This window comes from Lotus japonicus, chromosome 3, assembly GCF_012489685.1.
Source record: "Lotus japonicus ecotype B-129 chromosome 3, LjGifu_v1.2".
NCBI lineage: Eukaryota > Viridiplantae > Streptophyta > Magnoliopsida > Fabales > Fabaceae > Lotus > Lotus japonicus.
Window position 1 is genome coordinate 23,214,613 of NC_080043.1, and position 18,103 is coordinate 23,232,715.

The 18,103-nt window shown below is 36.5% G+C and overlaps 1 protein-coding gene across 1 annotated transcript; it reads right to left on the minus strand.

Moving 5' to 3' along the window:
• Positions 1-12,923: 12,923 nt before the first annotated feature.
• On the minus strand, positions 12,924-17,419 carry LOC130743783 (protein RGF1 INDUCIBLE TRANSCRIPTION FACTOR 1-like). The gene is made up of 3 exons (XM_057596011.1): positions 17,381-17,419; positions 13,899-14,069; positions 12,924-13,211 (listed from the first exon to the last, which is right to left on the minus strand). Exons 1-3 carry the CDS (start codon positions 17,417-17,419, stop codon positions 12,924-12,926), a joined length of 498 nt encoding a protein of 165 aa, XP_057451994.1.
• Positions 17,420-18,103: the final 684 nt, after the last annotated feature.

An 18,103-nucleotide genomic window follows, 5' to 3' on the forward strand; every position in this document is an offset into this window, starting at 1 on the left:
GAGGAGGAGGATGACGAGGTTGATGGAGCTGAGTTAGAGGAGGAACGGGGCAGTCCGATTTTGGCTTTGGATGACGAAGATGAGGAGTCGAAAACAGGAAGTACAAAGGTCGTGGGAGGCGGCGCGATTCAAAGGTTCAGAGGACCACGATGCAACGATGTTACTCTCTCCGTTGATGACATCGAAGAGGCAATAGACCACCACCATATTCGGGGCCTCTTCTCCCTGTTTTGGCGCATTTCAAGGGTGTTTGTGCAAAGAAATCGCAAATATGGACGGCGATTCTGTTTCGACTTCGTCCATTTTCTCTCCCGGAAACAAGCATCTCATGTGAAATTCTAGTTCACCTCAGACAGATGTGTTACACAATGTTCAGGACATTGTGTAGAACATGCACATAATAAAACACATCGTTAAAACTAAACACAAGTAACAACAATTTAAAAAGTAAATAACACAAGAGTTGCATACCCAGTTCGGTGCAATGTCACCTACATCTGGAGGGCTTCAGCCTGAGAAAGATAATTCACTATTATAGAGAATCAAGTACATCAAGGTCTTAGTTGAACAACCACTATTCACAACCTTCCTACTTATTCCTACCAATGGATTATTACTTAGAACTCCCCCTAAGTATGAGACCCCTCTCACTTTCTCTCACAATCACTGCCTCAGTGATTGAATCTCAAAGTACAAATGGCTGCAGAGAAACACTCCCAACGAAACACAACAACTCAGTGCTTATTTGATCAATGGAAGCACGTGAGTTGATTACAAAACACACACAATGAACTGACAAAGAAAAACCCTAAGAACAACTAACACTCTATCAAATAGTGTGTGTTTTGAGCATCATTGCCACTTTACTAGCTCAAATCATTGCCACTTTACAAAACACACACAATGAACCGGTGAGGTCTTCAATGAGCTTGAGCATCAAAGAGTCCATGCAGCAAAGTGGCAATGAATCTTCAAAAATATTTTCTCCACAAATAAGACCAAATCAACATTTAAATTGGTCTACACTAATTAACCTTATTTCCCTAAATAGGTTAATTCCATAAACACAAAAGACACGTCCAACTAACGAAACCGTGTGCAACACCGAAGAATCTTCACAATTAAAAACATAACATGAAACACGTAAAAACACTTCCAGCAACCTTAACCACAATGTCCTACCAGATGCTCCGGACCTGTGGTTTCACAACTGACATTGACAATGTTGTTTGTTACATCATTAAGCACACCACAAAACTTAGACAAAATGCAGCCAATATTTAAAGAATCTTCATCAACATAAAATACTCTACAATCTCCCCCTTTGAGCAAGCATGCCACACCAAGTAACAATATGATGGATTCAAGGCGAACTACAAGAGCAAATGTTTCATCAAAATCTACTCTCTCAATCTGTGTATAACCTTGAGCAACTAAACGAGCCTTGTTCCTTGTTACTGTGCCACTTTCATCTGACTTGTTTTTGAAGATCCATTTTGTTCTAATGACATTAACATTCTTAGGTCTAGACACAAGCTCCCAAACTTCATTCCTTTTCAACTGCCTAGCTCTTCTTGCATAGCATGTATCTGGTACTCATCAGTAAGAGCTTGTTTAACATTCTTGGGTTCTATCTTTGAAATGAAACAAGCATTTGAAACCACTTCTCTGGACCTAGTAGTCACACCTTCATTCAAGCTTCCTGTGATGTTCTCCTTAGGTTGAAGGTCCTCTTGAAGGTCCTCTTCTGAATCCTGATTGAAGGTCCTCTTGAAGCAGTGGTAGGTTCAACATCTGCATCTCCATCTTCTGACTCAGAGGATGACGGAATGTCCAGCACATCAGATGGGACATCTGCAGGAATGATAGGAATTGAGTCATCAACTTCTATGCTCTTCTTGATTTCCTGTGATCTATCATAAACTACAACATTGATTGACTCCATCAACGTTTTAGTACATTGATTGTAGACTCTATAAGCCCTACTATCTTCAGCATACCCCAGAAATATTCCTTCATCACTTTTTGGATCAAGCTTTCTCCTTTGCTCTCTATCTGCCAGAATATAGCACTTGCTCCCAAAAATGTGAAAATACTTCATTGTGGGTTTCCTACCTTTCCAAAGCTCATATTGAGTAGCGGTGCTTCCAGAACGAATTGTGACACGATTGTGAATGTGACATGCAGTGTTCATAGCCTCTGCCCAGAAATGATAAGGAACATTCTTAGCATGGAGCATAACTCGAGCAGATTCTTGGATTTTTCTATTTTTTCTTTCAACGACTTTGTTCTGCTGAGGAGTAATAGGGGCTGACAATTGATGAGCAATCCCTTTAGATGAGCAGAACTCTGCAAACTTACTGTTCTCAAACTCCTTGTCATGATCACTTATGATTTTAACAATAACACTACCCTTTTCTCTTTGAATGCGAAACAAAGATCCTTAAAAGCTTCAAATGTGTCTGATTTTTCCCTGATAAAGTTCACCCAGGTAAAACGTGAGTAATCATCAACACATACAAAAACATATCGTTTACCTCCTAGGCTTTCAACTTGCATGGGCCCCATGAGATCCATGTGAAGTAGCTCCAGAACCTTTGAGGTAGCCAGATGTTGAAGCTTCTGGTGGGACATCTTGACTTGTTTTCCTATTTGACAATCTCCACATATTTTGCCTTCCTGAATGTTCAGCTTTGGTATTCCTCGTATAGCTTTTTTCTGTAATGATTATTTTCATGCTTTTGAGGTTTAAATGCCCAAGCTTCTGGTGCCAGATTTTGACTTCATCTTCTTTAGTAATCAAGCACCGAGCAAGATTAGACACAAGTTGTGGAGTCCACATATAGCAATTGTCTTTTGAGCGTACTCCTATCATCAAAATCTGCATGTCTTCTATGGTAACAACACTTCCAAATTTAGTAAAAGTCACATTTAGGTCTTGATCACATAGCTGCCCAATACTGATCAAATTAGCCTTCAGCTCATCAACAAGTAGCACATTTTCAAGACTTGGTGAACCTGAATGAGTCAGCTTTCCTATGCCCTTTATCTTTCCTTTTGCTCCATCTCCAAATGTCACATGATTACTGGCATGAGGTCTCACCTTTTCTAGATAGCTTTTAACTCCAGTCATATGCTTTGAACATCCACTATTAAAATACCAGTCTTCTCTGGCTGAAGCACGCAAGGATGTATGAGCAATAAGTGTAGTAGGTACAACTCTAGGTTTCCATTCACTCTTGACTTTAACATGCCCGGTTCTCCTGATTGAATAGCTCGTCATACAGCAAGACAAAAGAAGGCTCTGAATGGCCTCTAAATTAAGTCAAAGACTAAGTAAGCAATTGGACCGTAGGTGCGATGATTTACTTCACGGGCGAGGTCTCTGGTTCAAGTCCAGGAAGGCCCTGCTGCGCCTCGGAAGCTAATTCGCGTGTAGGCAGCACTGTCTGTCGTACCGTTGACTCTATCTATTCATTGAATTCACTTTCATTCTTTTTTTTTTGCCCTTGGTTTCCTCAATCTTGGTTTGATCATTTGCCTTAGGATATCCATATAACTTGAAGCAATAAGACCTAATATGACCGAATCTACCACAGTGATCACACTCCAGGTTGAGTTTTGATAGTTTCTGACTTGTGGATACTGATGTGAGACTATTTTGTTTATACACTATTCAACTCTTCACTTTTTATCCAATGTGAGACTTCTTTATTTTTTTTTTTTTTCACATTTTAGAATGCCCAACACTTTTCTGATCTCTATCTAGGCAGGATCAGAATTACAAAGCTGTTCATGAAGAGAAAGGAAGCTACTGTTTTTTTAGAAGAAAGTTTTAAAGTGTTTAATCACTTCCATTTTAATTTCCTCTGGGTGGGTCTGGATATATTGTTTCCCCTACTTTGAGCTGACACAATTTTTTTCCCGACAGTTCTAATTTTGCAAAACATGTGAAAGAATGTTGTGTTTTATTCCAACAGTACATCATAGTCCACCCAAACAACTGAATGTACTATGTTGAATAATCACTTCAAATAACAAATAATCCTAAAAGCTTAAGTCATTGCGTAATATGGTGAGCTTTGTATTATTATTTCTAACACGCTCTGTCCCGTAAGAATTCAGTTGTGGTTGAAGCTTTGGAGAATGCACATGTTCACATACCATTTGCTTTGAATTCTTTTTTATTAGAAAAATTAGGGGTGACAATGGTCATAGAAGTTCTGATGCCAGATCAAATAAACAACTATTCTAAAAGTTTAAACTATTGGGTAAGAGTCACATGAATAATTTTATATTATTATTTCTTCATAGCCCTTATATATGGGAAGACAAACCTTACCTCTTGAGACTTTGAGTTGATTTTGGCCTCCAAAATTCTAATATGATATTAAAGCATATCCTACATCTGTTAAGTAGAGATCACCCATATATAGGTCACTCACAAATGTTCATTCCTGCACATTCCAGCTCCATATCTCTAGTCTGAGTGTGAGGGGGGTGTTGACAAGTCTCACAATAACTAGAGATGTGACCAAACAAATGTTTATAAAGGATAGAGCGACCCCAACACTTGAACTAGCTTTTATGCTGAGTTAGAGTTCTTAAATTCTAAAAAAACTGAAAATCCCTCCGAGGGAAGGCTTCTTATACAAGCTTAATAATCAAGACATTACTAATAAGTTCAAAACAGTTATATATTTATTTAATTTTTTTTTTGATAAGCATATATATGAATGCTTATATATAATGAAACTAACACAAAGAAAACATATTATAACATTAAGACAGACAATCCTGATTGGATAAATACCAAATCTGTGGCTAAACATCAACCATTATTATTATTATTATTATTATTATTATTATTATTATTATTATTATTATTATTATTATTATTATTATTATTAATATCTTTGTCTGAGGTTTGATTCAGGACCCTAAGTTAAAGGTGCCCAACGAGGCACTCCCTTTCTCCTTGAAGTATTTCGTGGAGCTGTCACAGGAACAGGGGGAACTTGAAGGCTACTTTGAGATGACCGATAATTGGTTCGTCGATAGGATTTTTTGTCTGAAGCAACATCAATACTAGTTTGTGCTTCTGATGGTATTTCAGACATTTCGTCCAGCAGCTCTCTCCTCATTTGTCTTTCTGATCTTGGGGTTAAGACGAATCTTTCATCATCATTCTCTTCTATATAATCAAGCTGTTGTCATTTACACATACAAAGTGCACCATCATTAATCAAAAACTAAAAAACACATAATGAAGCTAAAATCATTGATATCATATTTAACTGAAGAATTCTTGCATGGAGACATTATTAAGTAAATTAATTGAAAATTTAACATAACATTAAAATGTCTTCAATAATCTTTTTTTGGTAAGCTAAAACTTCTTCAATAATAATGTTAATATCTATTTAAAATTTAGTTTTTTTAAACCAACAAAACTTGTACCAAAGGAATTATATCAGAGAATTTATTTTTATCTCAACTAAAGTATCTCCACTGCCTACAGCTATAAAATTAATTCATCACATCACAATCAACGCACTAAACAGTAAGGGATTATCCAATGAGTTTTTTCTACTCACAAGAGTTAAGGATCAAACCATCAACCACTTATTTAAGAGACTAAGTGCTAAATCACTTAGCGAACCCACTTATAGTTGAATTACACCACCCGAGATTAAAACTGTTTACTAAAAAAGTAAAATACAAACAAAATTGAATTGCTATTTTCATGGATTTTTATTACGGTTGATATATATAGTAGTATAGTACCTATGATAGATTTGAACTATTAAACCCGCTAATAAATTTTTAATCTTACATTTTTCTTTGTATATATTAAGTGTTGGATATGGATGGGCATGATGTTTTCTAACAAAAATTGGATGACTAGTTATGTCTCAACAACTTTGAGGAAAACTACAGGTAAGACGTATGTGTGGAAAATAAGTAGTAGACAACCCGTAAATAACAAGTTTTGGAATGTTCATGTTTGCATGAATTTTTTGGTTTTGACCAAGGTATCCTCACAGCCGACAGCCGTGAGACTAATCCCTCGCCCTTTGGTCAGCGCATTAAGCGGTAGGGGGCTGGCAAAGAAGTTTTTTCTATTCGCAACCATTATAATAAATTATTAATAAGAAAAATAATTTGTAGATTTTTTTTTTAGATAAACCAAAATAATAATTTGTAGATAAAAGTGAAGACAATCGATAAGCACTTAAAATGAGAAATGAAGAGAATTAATATGTGTGATATATGATCAATAGATGAGATATAAAGTAAAAAATAAAGTATCTAATTGATAGCTACATTTATTAGGTGTCTTAGTATTACTATTGTATATTTTTTCTTTTCAAATTACTGAAATAATTTTATTCAAAACAAAAGATAGATCTTGAGAACAACTTTCTTAAGTAGGGGTTTATCCTGTAATTTGTGCAGGTGGTTATTAGGAGCTGTTATTTCAAAAGTTTTTATTTGAGGGTGCACCAAAGCAACTTGGTTGTTAGGCTTTATTATGTATTTTTAAAGGGGTATTGCTCATTTTGTTGAGTGCCGATTGTATTATGATCCTTCATCTAATATATATATTTTTGCTTTAAAAAAACTTTCTTAAGTAGGGGCACCAGCTAGTAAATGTTATACATCATAGCAAATGTTCACTGGAGAAAACATGAGAGAAATTCACTGGAGAGGATCCCAACCCTCAATCACAACCCAAATGGTACTTTCTCTATGACACCCCTGTATTGCTAAACTATCGGTAAAAGCATTTGATTCTCTAAACATAGCATGGGATATTTCAAAATAATTAACCTTAACTCTCAGCATGTGAATGAGGTTTAAAGAGTTAATCAACCCTATAGAGAATAAGATTCCATATCAGATTATCTGAGGAGTTTCAACAATCATTGCACAATGATTGCAGATTTTCGTGGACACACCCATTCGTTGAAGAATTCTTCTCTCACAGTACATGACCTAGAGGGAGTAACTCTTCCTTTATTGCTATGATCCCAAAGTGTGACTCTCCACAAGACCTTAATGATTATATGTCTATCTCTCTAGTGGGTTGCATGTACAAGATTGTAGCCAAGGTTCTCTCAAACAGACTTAGGGTGGTCCTACCTAAAGTAATTGGAGAAGAACAATCAGCCTTTCTAGGAGGAAGAAGCATGATGGATAGCATAGTGGTGGCTAATGAGATGATTCACGAGGCAAAATGCAAAAAGAAGAAGTCGATGATCTTCAAGGTGGATTTTGAAGCTATGACTGTGAGGTGGGATTTCCTTGTCTACATGATGAGGCGGATGAATTTCAGTAACAAGTGGATCGGGTGGATTGAGAGTTGTTTAGCTTCGGCTAGAGTCCCAGTTTTAGTGAACGGTAGCCCGGGTGTTGAATTTTGTATGGAGAAGGGTTTGAGACAAGGTGATCCGTTGGCACCATTGCTCTTCCTTATAGTAGTAAAAGGTCTAAATGGATTATTTAAACCAGCTATCCAACTCGAATAGTTTGCGGGGTACAAGTTGGGATCTTCAAATGATGTGGAGGTCTTGATGCTACAATTTGTGGATGATACAATCTTCTTTGGCGAGGTGACAATTCAAAATGCTTTGACAAATGATGTGTTTTGAATTGGTTTCGGGACTCAAGATAAACTTCCACAAAAGTAAGTTAGCGGGCATTGAAATGACGGAGCAGGAAACAAGGAGGCTAGCAGGACTTCTGAATTGTAGGATCATGAAGTTACCTTTCACCTATCTAGGATTGTCGGTGGGAGGTAACCTTAGGAGGCTTAGTTTATGGGAACCAGTGCTGGCAAAACTTAGAGGGCGATTACCACAATGGAGGCAAAAAACTCTATCCTTTGGAGGTCGGATAACCTTGATCTCGAGTGTTTTGTCCGCCTTACCCCTCTTCTACCTTTGTTTTTACAAGATGCCACAAGGTATTATTCTCAAATGCAATAGAATTATGAGGAATTTCTTATGGGGAGGAACGGAGGGTGATACCAAAGTGGCTTGGATTAAGTGGAAGGTAGTGTGCCCACCGAAGGAGAATGGAGGCTTGGGTATGAGGGATTGGGGGGTTTTTTACAAAGCCCTCCTTGGAAAATGGAGGTGGAGAATCCTTAATGAGCAGGCTAGTCTATGGGTTCGTATTCTGAAGGCAAAATATGCCATCCCCGTTCAACATAGTCATGTAAATATTGAGGATAAGATGTCTCTATGGTGGAAGGATATACTTCGGTCTTGCTTCGGGGACAATGAAGGAGCATGGTTTGACTTGAATATGGGTTTGAAGTTGGGTGAAGGAATATGTGTTAGTTTTTTGCATGTTCCTTGGATGGGGCAAGAGCAGCTCAAGGACAAATTGTGAGGTTGTACTACTTGTCTTTGCAGTAATAAGCAAGTATTTCATATATGGGATCCTGGGAGAATGGGGTGTGGAGATGAAGGTTCTTGTGGTGTAGGGAAATTTTGCCTCGGGAGGAAGGAGCTTTGGAGGGATTTCAGTTGTTTTTACAGCAAGCCTGCCTAGCGGAGGGGCGATTAGATCGTTGGGTGTGGAATGCTTGTGACGAAGGTGTTTACACAGTAAAGTGTTCTTCCACTACCTTGCAAGAAACAGAAACAGAGCTGGAGGAGCCAAATCAACATTTCACTTTGCTGTGGCAACAGGCAGCGCCATTGAATGTGCTGGCTTTCGGCTGGCGATTATTGTGAGGCAGATTACAAACTAAAGAAAATCTGCACAATAGGGGAATCATTCCAAGCGGGGAAAGTGTTGCTTGTGTTTTTTGCCAGGAGGGGGTAGAAACACAAGGACATCTCCTCTTTAACTGTTTTTTTTCTTCTTTTCAGGTCTGGTCTTTGTGTTGCCGATGGTTACGAATTGTAACAGCTCTTCCCGAGGACAATTCAGTGCATTTTCTGCAATTTGGAAGCGATTTCAGGATGGAAAAGCAGCAAGGGGCAGCGAAAACAATCTAGTTAGCTGCAACTTGGTCGATGTGGTTAGAACGGAATAACTCCATCTTCAACAACGACCAAAACGACGCATCAAAAGTGTTCGAGATGGTGCAATTGAGGTCCTGGAATTGGCTAAGGGCGAAAAACTCTGATTTCACAAAGTCGATCTATGAATGGATAGCGAAGCCGAGACTGTGCATCGAAAGCCTGTGATTTAAGTGAAGGTATGAAAAACGGTAGAAAGGGGGGGTTTGAATAGCGTTTTCAGAATAAAACTTCCACCTTAAGATTTTGACAAATCTTTCGAGAACAAATAAAGTTCTTAAGATAAGGGAATAGAAAAGCACACAAGGATTTTATCCTGGTTCACTTGATGAATCACTCAAGCTAGTCCAGTCCACCCGTGAAGGTGATTTCTTCCTTCTTAGAATGAAGGCAATCCACTAATCAGATAATTGTTACAACTGCACTTGAAATCTATAAGTGACTAACAATACACTGACTTAGCTCACACTAAGATTCACTCTCTTAGTCTTCTCTAGGATCCGATCAACCTTGATCTCCTAAAGGTAAACTAAACAACTGTTTAAGAAATATTGTTTACAAAGAAATTGCTTCTTAAAAGCTTGTAGTAAACACAATGAGTTCAATGAAGAAAGAATGCTTAGAAGATTTGAATATAGCTTGCGCGTGTAAGTTTCTTCCAACCACATCTTTCAATCTTCAGCCTCTATTTATACTCCAAGGATTAGGGTTTGAACACTGCATGGGAATGCTACCGTTGGAGGGCAGATCTGGAATTTCCAGCTTCTGCTGTGGCTGAGAATGTTAGGTTAGGTCGTCAGGATAGTACAGTTGCTTTTGTACTTTTGATAGTGACTTGACATTTAACCTTGTAGACTTCTGATCAGAGGAATGCTTCGTGTTGGAACTTGTGAAGCTTGTTGATCAGAGTCAGAGGGAAGCATGGATCCTCTGACCGTTGTACCTTCTGATTCTGAACTCAGAGGAGAAGTACTTGGTCTTCAGAGCCATTTTGCTTCTGGACTTCAGAGTCTCCACTTATCAGCTTTTGGATCTCAGAGTCTTCTACACCATCAGAACATCTGAACCTTCAGAGTGTCTGGGTTGTCAGAACGTCTGGATCTTCAGAACTTCAAGTGAGCTGAGTCCTTATCAGAGCTTGATTGACTTCAGATCTTCTGAAGCTTTTCTACTGTTCAAATTGAACATAGAGATTGCGAAAGCGTTGCTAGGGTCACTCTTCAAGCAAAATGCTTCTGATTTGTGTGAGATTAAGATAAGGTCAGAGCCTGTCAAGAGCACACTCAGAAAACACGTTAGAGTACCATAATTGTTCATTCTAAAACGTTAACTTGTAATCATCAAAACATAGAGGTGTACTACTCGATCAAAACTTGATCTTACAATAAGTTGAAAGGAGTCTCATAGATTGCCAAGGTGGCTGTTGTTTCAACTTTGTCGATGGAAATGAGTCTTGACAGCAGCAATCCACTTGTTAAGTTATTTTTATGTTCAGAACTTGCTGCGGTTTGATCAGACATAGTGACTGAGACGAGTCTTTTCTGTTTCAATTGGAAGGTCTATGTTGAACTTGATTTACTCTTGTTGTTGCTATGCAGAATTGGGATTACAAGGCATAAGGTGTGGGTATTCAAGTCTGGTGGTGGAAAAGCTAATGTCTCTCTTGTTGTTCTCTTGCGTTTTAAGAGGTCCCTATTTTGGTTTTATTATGTAGGCAACCTTATTCTAGTAAGGGTATGTGGCAGTTGTTCGATGCTCCTATATTTGCAATAGCATTTTGTATCCTCTGATTTTGATTTTTCCAGTTGCTCTCTTGTTGTACATGGTTTGGATTACACCTAGTACTCCTATTTTAAATCATATTACTTTTGTTTATAAAAAAAAACACCCATGCAATATCGCCCTTTCGCATAATTTCAACCCATAAGCACCATGATCTATGGCAGTGGAGATGTTTTTCTTGTAGAAAATATTCTTTTGTCTAAGTGAATAAGAGCAACCCAAGGAATAAGTGGCTTCACTTTTAAGATGATTTTAGGATAGTTAATATGTTTGCAAGGTTGATCGTGTAAAACATAATCAACCACTCATATGAATGTAAAGTTTATAGAGGGGAATGATCAGGTATGATCAATAGTGGTTCATGGCTTCAGTCTGATCTGGGTGACTTTCGCGTCGAGGTGTTGGGCTGCCAAAGTTGTACTTGTGATTACACTCTAATGCTCAAGTTACTAATGGAAATGAAGAGTAGAGAATTTAAATATCAGTATTAAAACACACCTAGTAGGGTTTGCCTCATTCCTTTAAGTAGGAAATGATCGAATGAAAGGTAACGTCAAAATCATCGGTTGTCTTGAGTGCAGTATATGCTCGCTTGTCCCTTGGATTGCCTTGTTGGGCTCTAGACAATGAGGATTATTTTGGTTTCTATGAGAGAGATGTTGAGGGACCAAGGTAATGTCAATGTCGCTCTTTTTCCTGTGTCGAGCATGCATTGCGTTCAGCCTTATGATCTCATGTGCTTGTCCTAGTGTCAAGATAAGTGAATGATGAAGATGGCATTAACTTGGTGATACCTTATCGTCCAACACAGGTGCAGTCTAATGTGGTGTTGCTAGCTTATTTTGAGTAGGAAGGTTTATGAATGGGCTTTAGTTTGTCCTTTTTGATTGGGATTGGGCTTAATAATTTATTGGGCTCTACGAATCACCAAGTTTCTCATGCTCTTTCTATTGGCATATAGCTCGTGCACATTATCCTTGGGGAATTATGAGAGTAGCTTAATATGATTATGTTGAGTGTTTCCGTATGAGCTAAGTGTTGGTATTGTCTTCTACATGCTACATATGGGCCAGTTGTAAGGGTATGTATAGTGAGGAGTAGTATACATGAGACGGTTGTCGACTTTTTTGACCAACGTTAAGTGGTCGAGTCGTTGTGCATGAGTCGTCCTAAAAGCGTATGAGTTAGCCAAATACTTAACTCATACGTAATATGGATGAGTTAGCTCTTAGCTTCGTTGGCCCACGTCAATGTGGGGTGGGATGTAAACATGGAGGAATGGTTGACTCTGCTAAGGTGTATTGGAGACATTTGGAACAGTAATTCCCTAGTTGGTGTTGGTCGGAACTATATAAAAGGTGTCGAGATTTTAGCTTCGTTGGCCGATGTCAATGTGGGGTGGGATGTATACATGGAGGAATGGTTGACTCTGCTAAGGTGTATTGGAGACATTTGGAACAGTAATTCCCTAGTCAGTGTTGGTCGGATAAGTGGGTTGGGAAAAAACAATTGGCTCATGAAGATGTTTTGGAGATATTCTGGATACTAGTCCCTTAGCTGTGGTTGGAGTTAGATGATAGGTTTCGAGCTAGAAGGACTCGAGGTAGGCAAGAAAAAAAATTAGCTCATTAAGATGTCCATGTTGGAAACATTTAGAACAATAGTCCCCTAGTTGTGGCTAATGACAGTGGTATTGGTCGAAGCTGGATGAGAGGTTTCAAGCTAAAAGGTCTCGAGATAAGTAAGCAAAGAAAAAAATGGTTGCCTCATTAAGATATGCTAGAGACCACCAGAAGAACAAAGGTGGATGACATTTAATATTAGACTATAAAAATCATGTCATCCTTGGCAATGAACAAGAGAAAAATGTAATTCAGGAGATCCATATATATTAGAACAATATGTGTTATGGTAATTTTTCTTTTCATTTCATTTCACTACTTCCTTACATTGTTGTTTTATTTTCCATTAGATATGCAAATGCAATCCTAGATTTTATTTACAAAATGTAAATGTAAACAAAGAAAGAATAAATGAAGAATAATAAGAAAAAGGATACACATAAAAAAAGAGTGATCACAAATATGAAAAAGGTGAATAAAATTAGAGACCAACCTTGCATCCCAAAGAGCAGAAATAAAAAGGCTTTGAGAGGCCCCTGTCGCACATTCCACAACCAGGAAAGTGCTCTCTCCATCTACCGACGCCATTGTTGTTTGACTGCTTCTTTCTCTTATTAGACTTAGGCTTAGGCTTAGTCTCGTCCTCTTCTTTCTTTTTCAAGTAAACAACTCTACGATTGTTAATCATAGATGACTCAACACCACCAATGTCCAAATCCTTATAAATCTCAGTCACCCTCACAATTTCACGACCTGACGATCTCCTCACCTGCATGTATATATATGCCACTTACACGTATCAAGACTCATACTATGACCCTAGGATCAATTCTGTTATAATAAAATCAATTCTGAATGAAAATATTAATTTTTAGTAGACATTCTGTCAAAATTAATTTCGCACACAATATCAATTTGGCAGAAGCGAGAGATTAGAGTAGCTTCTGCATGCATTAAAAATAATCAATTAATTATGAGATTTACAACTGAATTTCAGAAATTTATACCAAAAAATTAAAATTTCATAAATTTATATATCCAAACATGAATCAAATCACTTTCAACTCACTTTTACTATAACCAATTTTACTAAAATCAACTTCATCAAAATCTATTGTGAGAAATGTAGATCCAAACACACAATTCACCTCTAAAACTAAAACCCTAGATTTTTGTTTTTGAAAAGTAAAAGAATTTTTCATTACACTGAAACCCGGCCTTAAAATCTATATAATAAATCAATAAAATACAGAGAATCTAGAGATATAAAATGATAGACATTTGAGAATTTAAATTAGGGCTAGCATACTACTGAAAATGATATAATACATTAGAGAAAAAATTATCATTTCAATTCAAATGGGTATGTAAAGCCCTCTATTTTATTTGGTATTCGAAGAAAACTCATTAAAATTAATTCGAATAATGTTCAGATCAAAGACCCTACTTGAATTACTCGATGACCCTCATGATCTTCTGTTATGCAATGGGGGCATTGAGCTTCGATGTTGCAGGTGATACAGAACGAGTTGCATTCATTCCCAGTTTCTTTGTCATGGACTTGGCATTTTGAGAAAAATGTGGTGAGCGACAGAAAAGTTTCCAGCCACGCTGGCACACCCAGTGTCTGTAAAAAACAAAACCCAATTATTGTAATAGAAAGAGACAACTTGAATTAAAAAAACACAAAAAATTAGTCATGGCACTATCAATTGGTGAAGTATACATTACCATGGTTGAGCTTGATTATGAAGAGCGAGAAAGAGTGAGAGAGAGAGAGAGAGAGAGAGAAGAGAGAGAGATAGGTCAAAATCAAATGGGAAAAAATGAATTACATATAAACATAACATTGCATATAAATATGTTTTATATATGTAACATATGTGGATTGGGCCTTGATCCATGGATTGGATTATTTAAAAATATTATTTAAGCTTAAATTATTAATTAAAATTAGAGGAAATATTTTAAATAATAATAATGAGAATTGAATACCTATACATTAATAACAATATTAAATAGTTAAAAATGATTTTTATATTTATAAAACTTTCCAATTTCTTTTATATTAAAATTAAAATTTTGATTTTAAAAAAAATAACAAATAAAGCTTATTATTATTTTTTACGTATAAATAAAATATTAAATACTAAATTTAATTAATAATTTAATTATATCATATATAAGTAAAATTGAATTGAGTTTTAAATTATCAATATCTTTTATATTCCTCACATATTTTACAATAGGAAACCACACAAAGTAATAAGTTTTATATTAAACATGTTTTTTTAGAGCAAAGAGAATTATCTTATTAATATGAAGAAACATATGAGAACAACTCTCTCATAAAAAGTGTGAAAGTCAGGACCGGAGGAGTACAAAATCATGGTGTTAGGGAACTCATGAACAAGCCTCATTAAAACCTCCATTGGAAAAACCCAATGAGAGGAAAAAGAGTACTCATCCACAAGCTAGCACCCACAAATATGTTATTAAACCCAATGATTTTTTGTTATTAAACTTATTAACTATTAGTTTTATTTTTAAATTTCTTATACAAGAGAATAATTTTTTCAATAGTAGTTTAAAATAGTCAGAGTATTAACTAATAATCATAAATTGAGGAAAGAAAATTAAAAATTTATAAGAAATTTTTTTAGAGATATATTTATGTGCTATATTAATTTAAATGAATTAATAGGAAATGTTAGAGTCTCACATTGGCTAGAGATGTGGTCAAGCAATTGCTTATATATGGTTGTGCAAACCTTAACTCTTGAGCTAGCTTTTGGGTTAAGTTAGGTCTTCTTCATGGTATCAGAGTCAATGGTTGTTTGACCATGGGCCTGGGCCCCTATCCTAGATCTATTTGTTGTGGAGACCTCTCATATTTGGGCTACCCGTTTCATTTCCCGCTCCAGATGTTCTACACTGGGCGTGAGGGGGTGTGTTAGAGTCTCACATTGGCTAGAGATGTGGCCAAGCAATTGCTTATATATGGTTGTGCAAACCTTAACTCTTGAGCTAGCTTTTGGGTTAAGAGTGGGAATCTGTTAGAATATAATATAAAACCATTAAAGTGACCCTTACCCAACAGCTTAAGCTTTTGGGATAAAGTGGTTATTTGACATGGTATCAGAGCCTCTATGGCCGAGAGGTCTAGAGTTCGATCTTTGCTCCCCTCACTTTCTAATTAAAAAGTGGAATTTAATTAAGCACATGGTAGGTGGGCCTGTGCATTTATCCACGCTTCAAGCCCAAAGGGCTCTTGCGTGAGGGGGCGTGTTAGAATATAATATAAAACCATTAAAGTGACCCTTACCCAACAGCTTAAGCTTTTGGGATAAGTGGTTGTTTGACAGGAAAAATAATATTTTTTAATAAATAATTTAGATAATAAAAATTAAAAATTAAACAAATGTCGCATATGATATATACTATGAACTATATCGTATGTGTGTATTATTTGAGAAATATTCTTTAAGTATATTTTTTGATCAATTATATAGTAGTAAAATATAAGCTGAGGAAACCATTTTTTTTTAAAGTATAAATTATATAAATTGAAGAATAGATAAAGGTACAAAATCCATCTTCAAACGAAAAAATGACCTGAAAACAAGGTCGAAGAACGAGATGAACAGCCGAATCCTCGAAAATCCATAGAGAAACATATTTATAACCAAAGATGAATAAAATTAAATTTATTAAATAATTTATTACGATATAAAAATTATAACTTGGGAGGTGAGGGAGTATTTTTCCATGCCTATGAGGGTGTTGTATGTGCACGAAGCGGTGGTCCTGGCTATTCGTACAACTTTGGAGTTTTGAAAAGAATATAGCTTTCGCGTAGGGATATCAAAATTACCCACACCTGCAGAGAAAAATCCGCTATGGGTAAAATTACCCGCACCCACGGGTATCCACGAATTTATTTAATAGATATTTCCACTATTCATTTATTAATGGGGCGAATACGAATATTGAGGTATCTATACCCATGGATACCCACCCGATATAAAAAAAAAAGAAAATATCTTATATATATAAATATAATGTATATTAAGTCTAATATCTAATGAATTTGTGTTTAGGTTAGACTACTTACAATGGACTTATTGAAAAATATATTAAATAGTTGAAGTGTTGCAATATATAGTGTTGAAGGGGGTGTTGAAAGTGAGGTGGATTGTTGGAAGTTGAAAATATTAAACGTGTTGAATGAGGAGGGAGTGTGGCCCCACTTAAAACACTTGGCAAAATCTTATTGGTTGCTGTGATTTTTAGATTTTTATCTCATCCTAATTATTTGGGGTCAATTATATCATAGTAAATTAATTTTATTTTTTATTTTTATTTTTCACCAAAATTCATCATTTGTTTTCCCTATAAATAGAGAATTGGTTCATTTGATTTGGAAAAATAAAATAAAATTTTCCCTCTAGTTTTTCTATTTAGCCTCCAATAAACTCTTGTTTGTAGCTCTAAACATCTTTTTAGTGAAATGGATCCCAACAATAACCCTTTTAACACCCAAAATTCTACTAATTACCCTTTCAAATAAATTGTTAAATTAGAAAGAAAAAATATTTAACTCTTAATTATTTTAATTTAATTTTAATCGATAATTTTTAGGCTTAATTCCAGTTTGGGTCCTTGATGTTTCACAAATGTGCGATCTGCACCCCCTGTGTTTAAAACGTGCGGTCAACGTCCCTCATCTATCTAAAACGTGATAATGATGCCCTTCCGTTAACTTCCACTAGGTTTTGTCTGTTGACCAGACGAAAATGCTGACGTGTCCATCACCACATCTTCATTCTTCTTCTTATCTTCTCTCCCTCTCTTCTCCTCTCACAACCATTGCAATCTACCTCCTCCTTCAAATGCGACACCAACATCTCCATCACCACATCCTCATCTGAAACCCACCATAGCCTCACCACCTTCATCATCCGGCTCATCACTCATCTTTAGATTTTTCACCCTTTCATTTGCAAGGGATAAAATTAGTCTGTGTCAAAATATGTGACACAAATCACATGGCAGGTAGGGAAAAAACTCAATGAAACTTGAGGTGGTTTTATGGGATAAGCTTGTTTTGAAGTGAATTGGTTCTACCATTGGTACAGTGAATTGAATTTGCAGTGGAAGAAAAAAGCAACATCAAATCCCTTTTTTTTTCTCTCCTCACACCCATAAATTTCCCACCTTTAAACGAATCAAAACAAAAATTTAAACCTGCAAAAGGAAATTAAATTACTAGCAAAACCAGAAAAAACAACATGATTTAGAAACAAATTCCTCTTTTTTCGACTGGGTTCATCTTGCCAAAGAGGTTCACAAATCCAAATCTCATTAGAAACAATATGTAGCCGCAAATCCCAAAATCCTTATATGCAGACTCCGTCTCAATTTCTCATTGAAAATGAGCGCATGGTGAGCGAAAATCCTCCCCCTTTTAGCCTAGATCTATTGCACCATGCCTCGATCTATAGCACCTCGATGTGTGCGGCTCTTTTGCATGTGGGAAGCGGTGGACGATCGGCGACGACAAAGAGGCTGCGTTTCTTTTTAGCAGTTGGTGGTGGCTGTTACAGTGGGTGTCGGTGAAGAAAATTAACATTGATGGTTTGTGGTGGTTGTTACAGAGAT